The sequence below is a fragment of the Mytilus edulis genome, chromosome 9, assembly GCF_963676685.1.
Source record: "Mytilus edulis chromosome 9, xbMytEdul2.2, whole genome shotgun sequence".
NCBI lineage: Eukaryota > Metazoa > Mollusca > Bivalvia > Mytilida > Mytilidae > Mytilus > Mytilus edulis.
In genome coordinates this window covers 71,026,118-71,045,017 of record NC_092352.1, presented here as the reverse complement: position 1 = coordinate 71,045,017, position 18,900 = coordinate 71,026,118, and the positions used below count along the sequence as shown (strand labels likewise).

At 30.4% G+C, this 18,900-nt stretch overlaps 2 protein-coding genes across 5 annotated transcripts in view; one reads left to right on the top strand and one right to left on the bottom strand.

The window, feature by feature from the left end:
- The window catches only part of LOC139488957 (U3 small nucleolar RNA-associated protein 6 homolog), a 159,294-nt gene that overhangs the window by 45,876 nt on the left and 94,518 nt on the right, over nucleotides 1-18,900 (bottom strand). The window lies entirely within an intron of this gene.
- On the top strand, nucleotides 845-17,895 carry LOC139488962 (uncharacterized). Of its 4 annotated transcripts, XM_071274951.1 has the most exons (3): nucleotides 845-1,248; nucleotides 7,213-7,284; nucleotides 15,898-17,895. In XM_071274951.1, the coding sequence occupies exon 3, from the start codon at nucleotides 15,987-15,989 to the stop codon at nucleotides 16,986-16,988; it is 1,002 nt and encodes a 333-aa protein (XP_071131052.1). In that variant the 5' UTR covers nucleotides 845-1,248; nucleotides 7,213-7,284; nucleotides 15,898-15,986; the 3' UTR covers nucleotides 16,989-17,895. The 4 variants fall into 4 exon arrangements, with proteins under 4 accessions (XP_071131052.1, XP_071131051.1, XP_071131053.1 ...); XM_071274950.1 differs by lacking the exon at nucleotides 7,213-7,284 and having other exon boundaries at nucleotides 885-1,248; XM_071274952.1 differs by lacking the exons at nucleotides 845-1,248; nucleotides 7,213-7,284 and adding an exon at nucleotides 10,527-10,889.

Here is an 18,900-nt window from a genome sequence, read left to right as displayed (position 1 = left end):
CATGCATTTACAATAAAGCATTAGTTCAAAGACCGGTAGCTGCACTCCAAATATCAATTAGCAAAACACATAAGCCAGATTTTATTTAAAATACAAAAGCTTTCATGATAAAAGACCACAGGGAGAATTATCATTGTCAGTCCACAAAACAGATAATTTGTGCAAGTAAAGTATTTGCTCTGTTACTATTGGACTTATAAATGAATCTTACAAATGGACTCCAGCCTCACTAACAATGTGCAGAAACAACAAGTATCATTCTTCCATCTAATGACTTGGCCTAAGACAAAACCCATTACCTTGTCTTTAATGCACTAACTAACTATGCTAAAGGATATAAGCACCCTACCAAAACTACACTAGTGTAGATATAAATTCTAAAGATGCTAAATTTTAGAATTACATTTAGATTCCTTTCAGTTTCATTCATTATATCTCACTACATCTCCCCCCAAACTTTTTTTAAAAATTGCAGTGCTTCAGATATAATAATTATTTCCAAATATCAAGATTAATAAATTATATTTATTATTTCATGATGAGAATTCATCATTGAAATAAATCCATAAATTTGAAGAAAAACAAGTAATTAAATTGTACTGTTATATTTTGATATAACTTTCTGCAGGTGCCAAATCAATACAGTACTATTTCTATAAAAGCTACTACTGCAAATCCATTATCATATATTAATGTTCCAATTTTCTCAATAAGTTGTTTTTATTGACATGGTCCTAATTTATTGTAAAGATCAAAGTCACTCTGATCAAATAGATTTAACACAGGTAAGTAATTAGACACACTTGATTGGCTGGGATGAGTACAGGGGCGGAGCTAGTGGTTTTGAGTGACATACAGTGTAATCACAGTTATTGAAAAAAAAAGTGAATAGTTGTAAAGAAGTATAGTTCACTGACTACAATTATTTAGTCTTCAGGACAAGCTATTCATCTCTTCACCTTAAAGCTTAAAAGAATTCAAATATTACCATGATCATCACACACAGAGGCAAAAGGCACCTGAATATTTGAATACTTTGCTGGAGAAAAGACTTAATTAAATCAATACTTGAGAGTTTTGTGATAAATATATACTGTGTATTTGGTATATGGATTTAATTTACCTTTCGATTGAATGATTAGCTGGCTGTCATAGTTAATGGATTACAACTTGTACTGTGTCTTTGGGATGTGTATTGCCAGGTCAATTTCTTAATATTTTTATGATCTAAGCGTTTAAAAATTACAGGTAAGAATGAAAGAAGAAAATTGTAAATGACGAAATTATAGCTTAAATTTCTTTCCTTGTCAATTTGACTAGACCAAATAGTTTTGTGCAATTTGAGTTGCTAATGACTTTTAAATTATTATATGATATCAAAAATATAATTTATAAATCATTGTATTATTAAATAAGAATAATATTTGCATCTCACCTTGCACAGGTGGTTAAACCCAGACCTCGTAAAACTGTCAAAAAAACACATTATCTCCGGAGGACATGTTTCTCTGCCCTAAATGTATTTTAAATGACATTGTCTGAAATATTCAAATAATTTGTAATCTCTTTGACTTACCTACAAAGAAGGCCTGCTTGGGATTTTGTAAACATATAAATGACCTATGTATGACCAAATGACACGGTCAAAAACAAATAAACAAATATTATTTTATTTTATGATATAGTGTGTCATACAGCTAATTGATGTCAGAGAAGTTCTGTGATAACTATGTTGGTACATTTGAGACTTGACAAATAATACCAACGCTAGTATATCTGAGATCTTCTTCTTTTGTTACAGAAAACCATCAACATACTTATGATGGTAACTTATGATTGTTTGACAGTGAATCACTGAATCAATGACTTATTTTTTAAACTCTAAAATAACCAAATAGATTTCAACTAAAAAGATTTATTCAATAGTGTGAAGAAAAAAAATCAATCAAAAGTCAAGACCTCATTGCATCCCCCCCCCACCCCCCCCCCCCCCCCCGCCTTCCCCGCCATGGAATCTTCTCATCAAAGAGTAACCATTAGGTCTATGTATCCATGCTACAAGTATTGAAAAACAGGCATGTTTTGATGATCTTTCTAGGAAGATTAAGTTGAAAATCAGTAAGACCTTTCTGAAGGGGAGATGGATAACAATTATAACTTGTACTGTTCCTTGGAAAATAGAATTATTTCAAGCCAGGTCTCTGCTTGGTACCACTTGCATGACTTTAAATGTCATAGAGAAAAATTGTTTCACTCTTCTACGACAAGCACCAACAATCAAAGACTTTTCTGTTTGTGTTGTTTTGTTGTTGTTTCATTGATGTATATACATACCACAATTATTTATTTATTCACCCAAGGATTAATTGAGAGTGCAAAAAAAGTATAGAGTCCTTTCCTATCATTAATGAGAGCTGTCCCTGTTTTTATCTTTTGAGATTTCTTTTTGTTTTCATATTTTCCCCCCAGATCAGACAATCTACCATTCTATATACAATTTATAAGAATGTTAATTGTTCCAATATTCATTTATTGGTCTTTAATGAGTGAAGTTTTACCCTGGAACTTAAAATCATTGATAGAACTAAACATCCACTAAACACCTTTATCATATTACAGGACATATAATGGAAACCATTAATATAACTGACAACTTTTTCTGACAATCACTTTATTTATTTATTTATTCAGTCATTAACTGATTTGTTATTGGACAGCTTCTGTGTTTTTATTATTTCTTCCAAGTATTAAATGATGATTGTTTTCACCATAAAAAATTTTCCATGAGCAAAAAAAACAAAACCAAAACCAATCTGAATGCTTATGTGAGGGGAGGTTGGAAGGGTCCTGATCCTGAAAACCCATGCTTTAAAAATGAAATCCTGAGGTCCTGAATTTAAAGAAATTAAAATCCTGACATCTCGAAATTTGAAAAAAGAATTACCGGATCCCAAAAGGGTCCTGCCCCCCTCTTATATGTCTACCATCAATAAAAAAACAATACTTTGACAATTTCAATTTTCCCTACCAGTCAATAAACTTCAAAAGAATTCCAAGTTAAAGACATCAATTAAAGACAATTAGCACCCCCCTGATGTCACCCTCAAAAATGGTTTATTAGTTGTAAGGTGAAAATTACATCTTTTACGTATTACATAACACTCATAAAAGGACATATATTTCCCTTAGGGTGGGTAGCTATCAAAGACGTGTTAAAATGTAATAAAATTTGTAATTTCTCCAAACAAAGTTATTCAACAATTCTTAAATTTCTCATCCAAGTTGAAAAAAAATTAAATATAATTTTAATTCCAGATCGACGATTTCTTTAAATTTGATTTCAATATCAACACGAACTTGTTTATATCAGAAGGAATATCTGATCTCAGATTAAGAACACCCGGGGCTGGGTTTAGGACACGACTTTTTCACCGAACTTTTCATAAGAGGTAGGAAGTACACATTTTATGTATGGCCTTAAGATATTTTTGTGTTCAATCCTTAGTGAAAATCAATGCATTTAGTGTAGTATTAAATAATTCATTTAGGAAGAAGTTTTTACATGTAGTTAATTCTCCCCTTCCTAACATGACTTATTATCTGTTCCCAATATTTTTTGGGGGGAGATAATCATTTTGTTTCAGAGTTTTCTATTATTGACAATATAAAAGTAAGTTTCTACGATAGGGTGTATTTGAAATCCATTAGGTCAAAATCTTGGACGCATATAGTACTTGGTCAATGTTAAAATATCCCATTCAACCACAGAATTTGCTCTATGGGTTTCATCCCCCTCCCAGTAACCATAATAAACTTGTCTTTTATAAAACATTATTTTCATACTGTAAATTTACACACTGGTTCTGAAATACTACTAATTAACACTTTATACATATTCTCCCCTCCCCCTTTTATCTGTTATTTCAAAACATTGATTATAACATCTTATTCCTGAATCAATGAAATGCCAATGTATAAAATACAAAAATTCTCAAGTAGGAGCATCTTTCATTCTTCAAACAAACCACAAAAAAGCTACACTAACTGTTTCCATGTGACACCAATATCTTGAAGAAATACCAACCTTGCATCATTAGTATAAACAACTTATCTTCAATAAAGTGCTATCACTTATTGTATTATAAAATCAAATTAAGCCAAGTAGGCACTATTGAGCTTAATCAAATACCTCCACGATTTAATTAAACAACTTATCTTTTATTTTCCAGAGGTAATGAAATTAAAATCCATTAACCATCAAAAGAATCCAATAAAAAATGTACCAGTTTTTCTAACCTTCTCAAGTTTGAGAGAGCAGGAATGATTCAGTGAATGCTAATACATGTGCATTAGTTGACATCATTAACCCTTTTTTTCCATTTTTTTCAAGTTACTTCCCTTGATAAAGCTGACATTTTGTGTAATAATACTAGCAAGAATGTTGAAGAAAAACCTTCCATCTAAATATTTTTTTTAAAGGGAACATAATTTAAGACATTCCATGTTCAAACTACAAACTATTTTGAAATGATAAACCAAATATGGATATACATGTATTGATATAATAGAAAAAGCTTTGAAAAAATTGACAATTTAAAAGCCTATAGTTACTAATTGAGCACTTTTTGGGGGGAAATGAGAGGGTCAAAGACACTTTTACAGATGTATTGAAACTTAAAAAAAAATAAGTATGAAAATGCCCTTCATCGTGTTTACAACACTGTATTTTTATTATCCTCAGGTTATAAGTTATACTGCAGTGTGAAACTGCAAGACATCATTTTGTGATAGCTGAACCTTTTAATTTGAATCCATTTCTCTTATTTTATAGAGGTGAACATTAAAGATAGTTTATAGCCAAGAAAGGACACAAAAGTCTTTTGATGAAACCCGAGTAGTATAATCATTTTTCAATTGAATCTTTCATAAACATTTTCTTGGCGGACAGTAAATATGATGACCTCACGCTGCTTGTTAGATTTAAAATATTACATTTTTATTATCGTAAAATATAACATTGTAAGTGGACCTTTGTAGTAACCATCCATCATCACAAACTTTCATTGTATGGGGACAGTATACCAAATTTAATCATAAACTATGATTATAATCTACTGTAGTCTACACCCCTCTGATTTATAGGAATCTATTTTATGAGTCTAAAAGTATTATTAATAATCTCTGTACTTTTTTGGTGTGGTTTTATGATGGTTTCATCTTAAAATAATGCTAACGTTTAAGTGTAATTATGAATTTTGTGGATGGTTGTTTATCAATTAAATTGTTTGCCTCAATTTTTTCTTTCGTCCCTCTGGTGTTGTCCATCTCTCCATGACTTGTGGTTTTTGGATACGCCTTTCTAATTTTCTCCTCTCAGGGCCATCTAAGGTCCAATTTTGATTCAGGGTAAGTGGTATTTTTTGTTGTTGATTAAAGAATGATGTTTTCTGTTGAACCCTCTTGTACACAGTAGGGAAAATCATTAGAAGATGTAAGAAAAAAGGAAAACTCATAATTACTCATTATTGACTTACATTAGTTTAGAAATGATTATAATCTGAAAACGCCATTAAAACAAAGTCATTTAGTAAGATCAATTGTAGATACAAAGAAAAAATCATTAAATATAAATTAACCAATCATGGAATAAAAAATCTAATTTTCTCCCCTTTTTTGTTTTTTAATCATATGGTCACTTTTTCTACAATAATTTATAGATCCGTCCTTTTGAAACAATTTTTGATTACAAATCAGTAAATTCTTCCTTAGAATCAAAGACAAATGATTTCTTCAGGGACCAATCATTTTCCAGGAAGTTACAGTGACAAAAAATGTTAAGGGAGGCAAAATACAATTACACATATTACGTAAAGATCACAATAGGTGTGAAACAAACATATGGTCATTTTCCCTCACCAATTGTTCATTTCTTACTTATTAGCATACCAATATTTATTATTCATAGTGTACAAAGCCCACATGTCGAAACGTTAACAAGCCTTGGGCTTATTATATCTAGTATTAGTACATTATCTATTAGATCAGTAAATAAAGCAAACCATAAACTACAGAAATCCGTAATAAAACATTCATGGGATCACTGTAAATATATAGGAGTAAATACAGCCGATAATATCATTCCGATTACAACCAAAAAGGATACTTCAACGTTACCAAAGTAAGTAAAGTGTGCTTTCAAAATCTTACAATCAAATTAGAGAAATAATTTCATGATAAAACGAGACCTTATTCAAACACTATACTTGAGAGTTACCGTGATGAGAACAAGAAAATTACTCTAATTGCTTCCGCTGGTACAATGGACCGTTGACCATTCATAAATATTTACTTATTCTCTGAATAATGGAATTTATGAGATTAGGAACAATACACGGCTTGGGTTATCTGATGAGATAAGTACGTTTGTATTGTTTAGGGTCACTGTAAACGATATCGTACTTAAATGAGATAATGGCCACCTTATTTAGATAAAAACCAGGTACAAATACTTTGAACTCATAACCATGGTCGTTAGACGCAGGGGGCTATCTATATTACCGTCCAAAGACAAATAATACAACTCGCGAAGGGATAATTGATACGGCAGGCGAGAAATATTTCTGTCTGTTAAAAATTGATAATGCCTGTCAATATATAGGAGATAAAAAATCACAGCCCGTCATTATCTCAAATTCAGAAATATTGTAAAAACAGTTAATTTTGAAATAATATTCAGACCCCTTTCTTGTACTGATAAAAGGATTATTATACTAAGCATTAATTATTTCTTAACTGCCATAAGTAGCTTAAATTGTCTACAGGGTTACGAAATTGACCTGGGAGTTAGGAAATTCATTTTATTTAACATTGTGGCTTCAGATTTTTACTCTTAATCTAAATTTTAATTGTAAAAATTGTTTATTGTCATTTATCAACTTAAATTCTTAATCAGTTTCAATGGCAAAAGCTTACAGGAATTAAATGCAAATTAGGAAGTTTTCAACTACCAGTCTAAACCGATTTCAACAATGAATATACAGATCTTGGGTAAACCCAATTTTAATCTCTAATTTTTTTAATTTTTTTTTACAGTACATCTAATTAAGAACTACATGGTATTATGATTATGATAACTTTTTACTTATTTTATATTTTTGTCATATATGTGTAGAAAGCAGAAACACATGTATATACTATTTTTTTCTGTTTCAGGTCTGCTACACATACATGTACATGTAATACAAGATTCTCTACCTAAGAAAAAGTCAAATTAATTTTGCAATGGTAGGTATAATAATTCCGTATAAATCTAGAGAGCAGAAAGTAACTGTTACCTACAAGTAAATAAACTTTCTTTATAAATAAAAAGATGTGGTATGATTGGCAATTTTCAGAAAAAACGAAACAAAATTATCAGCTTCAGGTTACTGTACAGCCTTCAACAATTAGCAAAGCCAATGCATGCATGTAAAATGAAAAAAAAACCAATACATTGAACAAACCTAATATGATGGATAAAATTGAGAATAGAAATGGGGAATGTGTCAAAGAGACAACAACCCGACCATAGAAAAAACAACAGCAGAAGGTCACTAACAGGTCTTCAATGTAGCGAGACATTCCCGCACCCAGTTTGCTTCTGATCTCACTGAGAATTATCCTTTATTTAATGGACGAAATACTTACAAACTTTTTTCTTTTACATCTAGAGGAAGTTTTTATATTGCTTAATTGTGTTGTTGGGTTAATGTTCAATTTCATTTAGGTTTTTTCAATGGCTTATCTTAAAATTTTTAAACATTTAATTTTTTAAAGAAAAAAAGTTACATCTATGAGTTAAAAAGCACTTTAACTAAACATATGTTTTTACCCACTTTATCACATCATTAGGAAAAAAGAAAATAAAACCAGACGTTTTCAATAGGGTCACTGTTATGATCCAGAAACCTGTTGAATTTTATTTTCACCCTAATTATTAGTTAACATTCAAATCATGGTAACCTCCCTGTGCTAATTATAGACTCATGTCTGGTACAAAATAATACCCTGCATTCGCCTCAACGACCATGATACATCTTAATCCTAAAATTATTACCGGTAATTGAGGGGTAGCTTGGTTTCCCTTAACATGGCAAATTATCGATCATTTGGCCTTTTCATTGTCCGCTCAATCGAGAATTTACGGATGTTCGTTATTATTTTTCAAAACAAGGGCAATAATGCAGAAGCATTGAACTGATCGGATTATGATCACAGCTGTCAAGAAGTCAAAGGTCAATGAAACAAACATCAGAATTAAAGTTGTCCTTTTCAGGTCAATTTCATCTGTTGAAATTAGCGATATCGATTAAACATTTTGTACTTTTGAAATACCTGAAGGCATTCAGGCTTCACTTCTACATCTCTCAGTTTTAAATATAAAACTGCTAAAAAACATACTATTGAGAATTAAATGCAATTCTTTTTAAAAAGTTTTGTGAGTTCTCAAAACATTAATTTTTTTTAAATTTCAAATCTATTTCTTTGAAACAACTATTTTTTTATATAAATAAGGACCTTAGTTTTCTCATTTGAATTGTTTTACATTAATTGTATTATCGGGGCCTTTTATAGCTGACTATGCAGTATGGGCTTTGCTCATTGTTGAAGGCCGTACGGTGACCTATAGTTGTTAATGTGGCTGTGACATTTTTGTTTCTTGTGGACAGTTGTCTCATTGGCAATCATACCACATCTTTTTTTATATGTATGTTAAATTTTCATGTTGTATGAAACTTCAAGCTACTAAATAAGGAGACTCATTAGTACATGTATATCATTGCCAATGAGATATGTAGTTCCTTTTTATTTTTTAAATAAGTCTGGTTAAAATTTAAGTTATTTTTTGAAACTTTTATAACCTAAAATAAAGTTGAAATATCCATATTAACCTTTCATTTTCTTAAATCATTTTTTTGGCGTAGACCAAAAGAAACTGAAGGGACTTTCCTTACTGGACAAAAGATCTGATATAATTCAATTTGGATATTTACAAAGTCTGGCGTATATTCCTATTTATTAACGAAAGCCAAACAACATGTCCCACAGAAGTCAAATTTATCTATTTGTGAACAAATAGTATACCATATATTATTTCCGAACACTCAAACATATATCAATTGTTTGATGATTGGGAAAATAAAGACTGTAAAGTATCGAACTCAAGTCAAAAACAAACAAGGTATAAATCGATTAAAATTGAAAACGACATCAATTTTTAAATGACGAAAAAGATTTATGTGTGTTTTTCCCAGGTTACACATAACAGCGGATAATCGAAATACCAAAGTCTTTTGTTAGTAAAGTAAAGCCGAAAATTTGTTCTAAATGGACGCTATCAAAATATTTGGAAAAAGGCAATGTACATCGGTTACAGAATAAACACAGCGAAATCAACACCTCTTTGATATCAAGGTGAAACTGTACATATATTTAAATGGACAAAAACTGGGATAAATAAACTAAAATATCTTTTTCATTAAAGCTCATAATTGATTTCAAAGAAACTTTTCTTTTGTTGTTTTTACATTAAGGTAGAAATGTGTCAAAAGCTCTTAGAATGGTGGTGTAGACTTGGTCAACATTGAATGGGGTGGTAGACTTGGTCAATATTGGAAAAAATCAATACTAATAAATGGTCATTCACTATCAAAATATATGTCTGTCCCATATTTAAATCCTTAAATTATATATTTATCTCTAGAAAAATATTTATGGCTGGATTTATTATCTCTCCTTAATCAAAATTTTGGCAAAGTAATATTAGATGTATGTTTCACCTAAGGGTAATTAACTAGTGATAATTTGATAACAGGTAGAAATAAACAAATAAGGTCAAAGTATTTGATTTGAGCCTTGGGCTGTGATTGTATACATATAAATCTAAATAACTTATGATTTTTATTTATAATTTTATTAGGTGATAATTACTGTGATTGTTTTGACAAGCATTGAGTTCCTTATTGAGTTGTCTATTTCATTGTTTTTAAAAGATATTATTTATAATTTCTATTGATTACTTAATTAGACATATCAGTTTAATTTCAAACTAATCATTTTGACAACTTTAGGACTTTTTTTTCTCAATGAGTTGTCTCTTACAGCTTTCTCTGCTGTGTATGCCAGGGACTTAAATAAATGAGTTGTCTCATGATCTTGGGGAATATTTTATATGTTAGTTCGTTTTCTGGGGACTATTTTATATGTTATAGCTCTAGATTTTCGAACAAGTACTTGACAGACACTAGGAGTCAAGTGTTTAGACCAAAAGTGAGTTCAGATTTTTCACTATATCATATTCCGATCCCAATTTTCAAACTTTAAAAAATTATTATTAAAGCCAACATTTACTTAATTAGAAAAATATTAAGACTTTAGTCTGATGAAACCTTGCAAGTTTTATCTCTTAAAGTTCAGCGTATAATCTTGTGTATATATATACCATGTATAGAAATAACGTTGTGATAACAAATTTACAAACAAAAAAAAAACGTCTGATAAACTGTCAGAAGTATTGAACTCCGTATTTAATATGAGAGGGTAAAATAGATGAATAGCAAAATGTAAATACAGGTAAACCGATTCGACTGCCGAGACAACTATAACACCGTTGGTGACCTTTCAACCATATCATGTAAAGGTATACAGAGGACAGATCGTTTTCTCTGATACCTGGCCGTTAATACCGAGAGTGTTACACATAACATTGTAATCTCCGCCACATGGACTAAGTTAAACTTTTATAAAATCGTACGGATTAAAACACTTATCCTTGGGATTAAAACTTTTTCAACATTATGGGAAATTAGTGAAATATTTTTTTGTAGGAATAAATAAATTTGAATGAACAGGTAAGGTCTAATTGAATTTTGACAGGTAAATTCGTTTGAATACAGGTGGAATTTCATTGTTCTGATGTCTTTTTGCACCTTTACGTTAAAATTTAAGGTGTCTCTGATCATCCGATAGCATATGTTAAATGGACTTGATCTATCAATTTGGAGACTTGAGCCTTTTGTCAACTAATATCTAAAACAATAATGTTGTAAATGGATATGTGACTAATTTTACTTATATCTTGGTGGTCTAAGAAAAGGATACGTACATTTCATTCAACAGGTTGGTGAACGAAATATTTAAAAAATTTCCGTGGTATTTTTGTCTGGATCGCTTAAAATATTACGACAGGAATGATCCTGATGTTAAATATGTAATTTAATGAGAGAAATATTCTTAGTTCTTACCGTTTTAAACAGGTAAATTTGTTTTTAAACAAAATTTCTTAGAGGAAATCTTCAATAAGTTTTTATTTTTCATTTTCTGTCATACAGCCTATTACAGGAATATAATTTAGTAATCGTTGATGCTAAATTTATACCCCGTGAAACATGTATGAATAACATCAATGTACAAACAATTTGCATAATTTTAAATTCATAGTTACAAAAATAAACATTTCCTTGTGCGAACTCCTTGTCCCTAATTTTAAAGAATCACAAAGGGAAATAATTCAAGACTGCAGCCATTAAGTAATTGTCTGGTTTCCCAATTTTGTGTCTAAATATTTTTGAAGGCTTTAAATACTGATGAATCTACTCAAATCTTAATATCTTTTTAATTTAAATTTTACATAAAACCGTTCAGAAAATGACTGTCAGAAAGACTTTAATAGAAACGTCAACCGCATTAAGTAAAATCATCGTCAAAATTGATAGAATAAAATGATCACGACAGATTTCATTCAAATAATGAATTTCATTGTGCGTTTTTTGTAAGGCATATTTATAAATTTATTACTTCCCAGCGTGAAAATAATGAGACCACATATTCTTTATAATAGCAGCGCACATTATATCATAAAGCAGCCTTGCTCACTGGCCATAAACATTCAGAAAATAATCACAGCTTGGTTAGGTTTGAATTACGCCATTAAAATATCATACCGAAATACCAACAATCAATTTTTCTTTTTCATTCTCGTCCACAATTGAATGGAAGAAAATGCTAACAAATTGTGGAATTTTACGGTGGAAACAATTTTAAGAAAATAAGTTGTACAAATATGAAGAAAATTGTTTAATTTGGCCCATTTAGAAAAAGTCGGCTCTTGCTTTGTATCCCTTGCAAATCAATTGAGTTTATTTGTGTAAGATATTGTAAGGTCTAAATTCACATCCATATAACTAGAAACCACAAGGCATGCAATGTTTTTCAAAACATGGATCTGTTAAAATTCAATAAAGTTAACTTTACTAAAAATTACAAATTAATGTGTTTAAATTCTTTCTTTGAAGATTAAAGATACTACTAACCAATTCAGTATAATGGTTGACTTCATCGCATAATTTCCACATTTACATACATAATAAATATTTTGTGTATTATATTAATTTCATTTCGTAAGATTTACATAGTCTAGTCCTCTCTCTTTGGTATTTTCTTCACTTTATAATCAAATTTTAATGTGAACTTTACTTAGTTAAACTTATACCCGCCATATTCAATTTCCAAATCATGTTTCAGATACAAAATTTTCAAACAAGTCTAACCCTGATGTGATGGCATTCAATCCTATATATTTAAAAAAATGATTGTCTCATATTCTTTTGTTCCTGTTGTTGTTTGTCTTTCTTGACTTTTTTTTTAATTGTTCCCTTTGTTTAGTTTCCATTTCATAAAGAATTCGGTTCTTTCAAGGAAGGATCATTTTTTTTTTTCATAACATTACATTTTTGGTGGCAGTTCTCGCAAAAAATAATAATCTGAAAAGTGACACTCAAGGGAACTCAATCATATTAACATTCACAAATTTTATTTTCAAATTTTTATCTTTTCATCTATATGAATGAAAAAGAACCGATTGATCAATTGCATAATATGGAATGCTAAGGGAAAATAGTAATTGGACAAAGTACCTTTCGGGTAATTATGATTCAGGATCATCTCCAATTAAAACTACTATATGTAATTCACAGTTCAGTATTTTAAAAGTACAGAATTCAATTTCCAAATATAATAATAATTCTTTCAATCCCAATCATCTATATTTTCAGTTAAAAAAAATTATTTCAGTCTCATTAAAACTCATTATAACTTTGTCTGAAAATGAAAGACCTTTTGTAACCAAATTTCCACCAAGACATTTTAACTAGATACAAAACACCATGTCAACAAAAAAATTATGAAAATTCAATTATCGTTGACAATATCTTTTCACACAATAATATAATTCAATGAAAAAATTCAATTACATGTACAATAATTTGGTAATTATGACAATTTTAAAAATCATAATTTCAACACTTATCACCAATTCTCAAAACTAACAAGGTACACAATCAGTTTTTCAATTATTATACGATTTCTATAGTTTCTTAATTAAATTTGCAGACAACAATTAAACTCAAACTGAAATTTGATCCAGGGGTTTTTAATTGACCACAAAAATGTCCCCAATTGTTAGATTCACCTGCTTGAAAGATAATCACGCAAGAATAAACAAAACCCATAGGTATATAATATATCGTATAATCATCATTTTTAAAAAACAAGGAAAGAGAAGGTGCATTCCCCCTTCAGCGACCATGTACCAAATCACCTTTTTTACTGCTGAAGAAGATCATCAGCCAATATTTCAGCTTCATTTACTGATTGTAAAATTTTTAAAAAGTCTCCAATTCGAATATATTTTGGGTAATTTAACACCAACAACATAAGAAAAGATTGGGAAGGTTTAAATCAATTTTTCGCATAGATAAAATGTTTAGCAGTTTTTGGAACCACATAGATTTTTTTAACAATTCTATCCTATGTGAAATGGCCTATGAAATAATTTCATTTATGAAAGTCGTTACACTGGACGCAGCATTTTTAATCCAATTTCTGCCCTCAGCTGGGTTTCCTAGGAAATAGGATATCTTTTTGACATAAACATTAATCATGTTAATTTCATGGGATTCGTTTTCCGTATTACAAAAAAAAATCAATCTTTCTTTTAATTTTATTACATTTAACCTGACCTACATATAAATTATTTTTTATTTACCACTTTTGTCAAGTTTTTCGTGTTACAAAAACTATTTTAATAATACTATTTTAATTTTATATTGCCCTAATTAACAACAGTTGAGCATTATATATATTTAAAGGAACACAAAAAATTTGATGTAAAATCCCCAGTATCAAGACTTCATTTGCACCTTTTCTTGGAAGCTTGAAATATTAATCCAGTCAAACATTTGCAATAACAATGCTTAACATACGTTTTCTGTATGCTGTAAGACTCAACAGAAGAAAAAAAACTTTACTTTTTGGTTAAGTTTACACTAGATCATATCAAATTTTGTTAAATTTGTTGCAGTAATTAAAATATGTCTTCTTAGTTGTATCTTGCATGTTGAGATTTTAAAAATGATTTTGAAAAGGAGATTCAAGTTTCAAAACAGATGGCCAGCCCTTTTGTTATACATTCACAATGACATGCTTCAATATCTTGCTAATAATTAGTCCACAAGAATGATCACAGGCCAAACACATTTGGTAAACCCTGCATGTTTCAAAACTCAAAAGTATTGCATGTAAAAAAGGTATAAATCTAAATAATGTGCTCACAGTATAAATTAAATTTGATATAAACCACAAAAAACAGTCAAATATCATTTAAATATTATTCATATAGTGATGGTTGAGGGGGTAAAAAAGGGGGGTAAATTGATAACATTGTATGCCTTTACAAGCGAGGACTAGAAAAAAACTATAACTATTAATTTTGATGCATTGAGATATCCATTTCATGTGAGCTAAACGAAATGCTATCTTGGAAATTAATCTATTTTAAAATTAATTGAGATGTTCTAAAAATTCATATTCATTTCCATAACAGAAATATTATGGACCATAACTATGTTATCAAAACCCATAAATTGAACGATTCTGAATTTTAAATTAATGAAATCAAACTCAAACAAGCAGAAAATTATTCATACGTTTCTTTCAATATCGGTTTGATAGGTGAAACACAAATCTCCACATAGCCTACTTAAAAACATCCCTCATCAAAATTCAAAAGAAAACACGACATAACAACCTTAATCCTTTCATAATTTCGTCTTCGACATGTCACCGATCGTGTCAAATCTTTTATCCACATCTTTTTTTATATATATATACCAGTGATGATCGGCTCACCAAGTATCTCTCAACCTCATAGCTATACATTCAAGTATGTGATTAATGTAAGAAGGAGAATATACTATTGTTGAGACTTCGTCTGATAACTGTTACTGAAATGTGTCGATAACTGGCTAATTTGGTACCTCAGGCTTTTTTTTCCCTACTTGTGCTTTTTGTTGATTATTTTTTAACAAGGACTGAAGAAAGTCATACCACACAACTCAATATGAATAAAATGTGATGTGGGATATTGCTCAGGAGACAGCAACAAAACTATATAATGAGCAGCATACCATCTTCAACAATAATGTGCTTTACATCTTATTTTTCACATAAACTGATAAATTTGTAAAAACCAAAACCTAAGTTCAAGTTTAAATACTTATACTAAATTCACAGCAAAAAATATCAAAGGCAACTTTCATCAAATAAAAATATAAAAATTATCTTAAAATATTGTTTTGATTTCAGGGGCTTGTTTTGTATCAGTAATATACAAATATGTAGATTTCACGGTTACCTCTACATTTCCTTACCTTTAACTATAACTTTATGCAGACATATAACTGTCGTACCGTCGTGATCAATCATACACTTGCATAACATGCTCTTATAATATGTCATATTTCTTATTCAAATTTTAAAAGACAAAATTTCATGACAAGTTGTATTTTTGTTCTTTTGCAGACAAAAGCGATCAAGATGGTTTAGTCAGAATTTCGAAGTTTTGATATGGAGGACATTGCGTCACAAAAATTACCCAGAATGCCTCAACCATGACCAGCAGCATGACGTTACATTTCTTATTCTATCTAGGGATTATTATACCAGCTATCATAACATTAGTCCTATTTGTGATATTTCTATTCTTTCTGCGTAAAAACAGAATCCGCAAAGAGATTATGACTAAAAAACATGACCCTCATCGCAAATTTGCGAAAAAGAGGGAAAAAGATGATTCCAAGAGTGCCAAATTAATAGAAAGTGAAAAATACTGGAATTCGACTCAGTCATGTCATTCGGGAGATTATGCAGAACACAATGAGGCATTTGATGCCAGTCCTGATTTACCAGGAAATGACAATAAGCCAATGTATAACACATTCCATGATAGTGGTATGTCTGATCTTAGTGAAACTCAATACAAGTTTGAATGTGATCGGCCAATCTCTCAAGCATCAACTGATTCGGAAGATTCAGGATTTCGTAGTTCTCGGTCAGGACAATATATTCACAGTGCACAAAACAGCACAGGAAATGACAAAGATACTCCAGTATTCAAACCCATCTGCAGTGAGAGAGAACGTGCAAATGCTTCTCACAATGACTGTGAACAAATAAAACGCATCCAATCTAGTCGCCACTCATATCCTATTCAAAAGAAGAAATCGTCTCATACACGTCACCATGGCAACAGCAGACACAATCAAAGAGATATAGACTTAAACGAAATAGAAACGGATCTAAAATTAGTGCCAATTTCTACAATTACCCAGAATTCTTATCATATGCCAATGCACCATCTACCGCCACCACCGATGCGTCATTCCAGTGATACTACAGTTCCTGTTTCGTTCTCATCGCAACATCAATATGGACCTGTACAAATGACACCATTATTGACTAGCATATCAAAATGTTCTTATATGTCAACAACTCCCACCCACGGATTACAGTCACCCCCAAATCCACACAAACAAACTGTTACCACGGCAATGGTACACAACAGACCTAATATTGACATACGGCACAATGCTATGTCATTTTCAGTTGTGTAGCGATGGATCTTTCGTCAACATTTTTCGTTCCGTGTTCTGTTCTGATTGAGATTGTAGATATGTAAATTTAGCATGTCAAACATGAATATTTAAATTTCTACATAGTGCATGGTGTATGTATATTGTATAAGTTAATGAAAAAAGTTATTTTTTTATGTTTTCAAAAAACATAACTGCATTTGGATTGAGAATACTATAGTGCCAGGTATATAATGTGTGTGCGTGTTTGAGCAAGTGTTTTTAGATATTTATGCATTGATAATTGCATGTGAAAGTAAACGAAAACATTCCAATTAGTCATTTTCATCACATGAATTGAGATAGTAAAACGAGAAAATATTTTTTATATTTTAACATTTCACATTACAGTAATTTCGAGGATGGATTATGTTTATAGGAAAAAATAACCTGAAGCAAAAATCTGCTCTGAAATAGATATTTTCTCAAAGGATATTTTTCGCGTGATACAAATATTTATATTAAACCAGTAAATAGTAAAAGTGCTAAAGTATCGTTGAAAGTATTTGATGATGAAACTGATCATAGTGGATTTTCCCTGGATATAATTATTTCGCAACTTTTCTAAACCGAGCTCAAGGATATTGCAATACAAACATTTGTCAAACAAAAAGTGTCTGTCAAGAATAAGGTGAATGTAGAATCTGAGCAAACTATAGTTTTCCTTTGGTCTCTATGATATTTGTGTAGTAAATAGTAACTATTCCCTTTAATTTAAAGGACAAACAAATTTAAAGACTGTCAGGAACAGACAACTCTTGTTAGAACAATTTTTTTATTGGGCTTTCATTGAAATATTATATTGTATGATCTGTTTATTACAAAATAAGGATTTTTGAAATCCTGACTTATATGATCAATTTGTCAATACAATTTTAAAATATTGAAATATTTATCTTTTATTTCTGCCTTAATTTCAATGATATAATGTGGTGCATGAAAGGCAAAGCAATATTGTTAATGCTCTTGCTGCAGAAGGAAAGAAAACATAAAAAAAACTCTTCAAGAGAAAGCACACTGGTGTCACATGTTAGTAATAATGTCTTTGGCTAGTGCTGTCTCTTCATGTTCTTGTCTATTATGAGATGCCAATTTGCAAGGGTGAACCATAATATTGATATAGAAAGATGTGGTATGAGTGCCAATGAGACAACTCTCCATAAGTTTAGAAGTGAAATAATGTACAATAAACTTTGAGGTTATTGTTTTCATCTCATCCCCCTTTTTTTAAAATTTGTATTTACATTGTGTCATAGATCAAATTTATTCGTTGTCATATATCAAACTTATTCTTTCATTGTATGTTCACTTGTTTTAGCCAAGTCTTTTGATTGAGCTAGGCCATTTCAATTGATATGAATTTTGTTACACTATTGTTTAAGGTTAGGGTGAAGGTTGGCCACTATGTTCAGTGGTTGTCGTTTATTGATGTGCATCAGAAGTGTAATTTCGTAATTTTAATATAGATAAGACTGTTGGTTTTCCTGTTTGATCCGTTTTACACCTAATTTTTGGAGCTCTTTTATAGCTTGCTGTTTTCTGTGTGAGTTGAGGCTTTGTGTTGAAGTCAGTTCTTTGATCTATAATGGTTTACTTATACAAAGTGTGTCTTGTATGGAGAGTTGTCTCATAATTGCACTCACTCAGTATAGCATACTCTCTGTATATGAAGCTTTGTTATTTAGATCAAGATTAACAACTCTCTGATTAATAGTTCCTGAGAAAATTGTGACCAAAACTTGGGACAGACAGTCTGTTTGAAACATGGACAGAAGTAAACCAGTATAACCTCTGCATTTTAAATTTAAACCCTGATATTTTTTCAGAATATGTCATGAAAAATTAAAATAGAACTAAACCACCAGTTTTCATAAGAAATTTGGTAAACACATGA

Coding starts and splice junctions, on each gene's coding strand:
- LOC139488962 (XM_071274951.1), top strand. CDS start 15,987: ATGACCAGCAGCATGACGTTACATTTCTTATTCTATCTAGGGATTATT.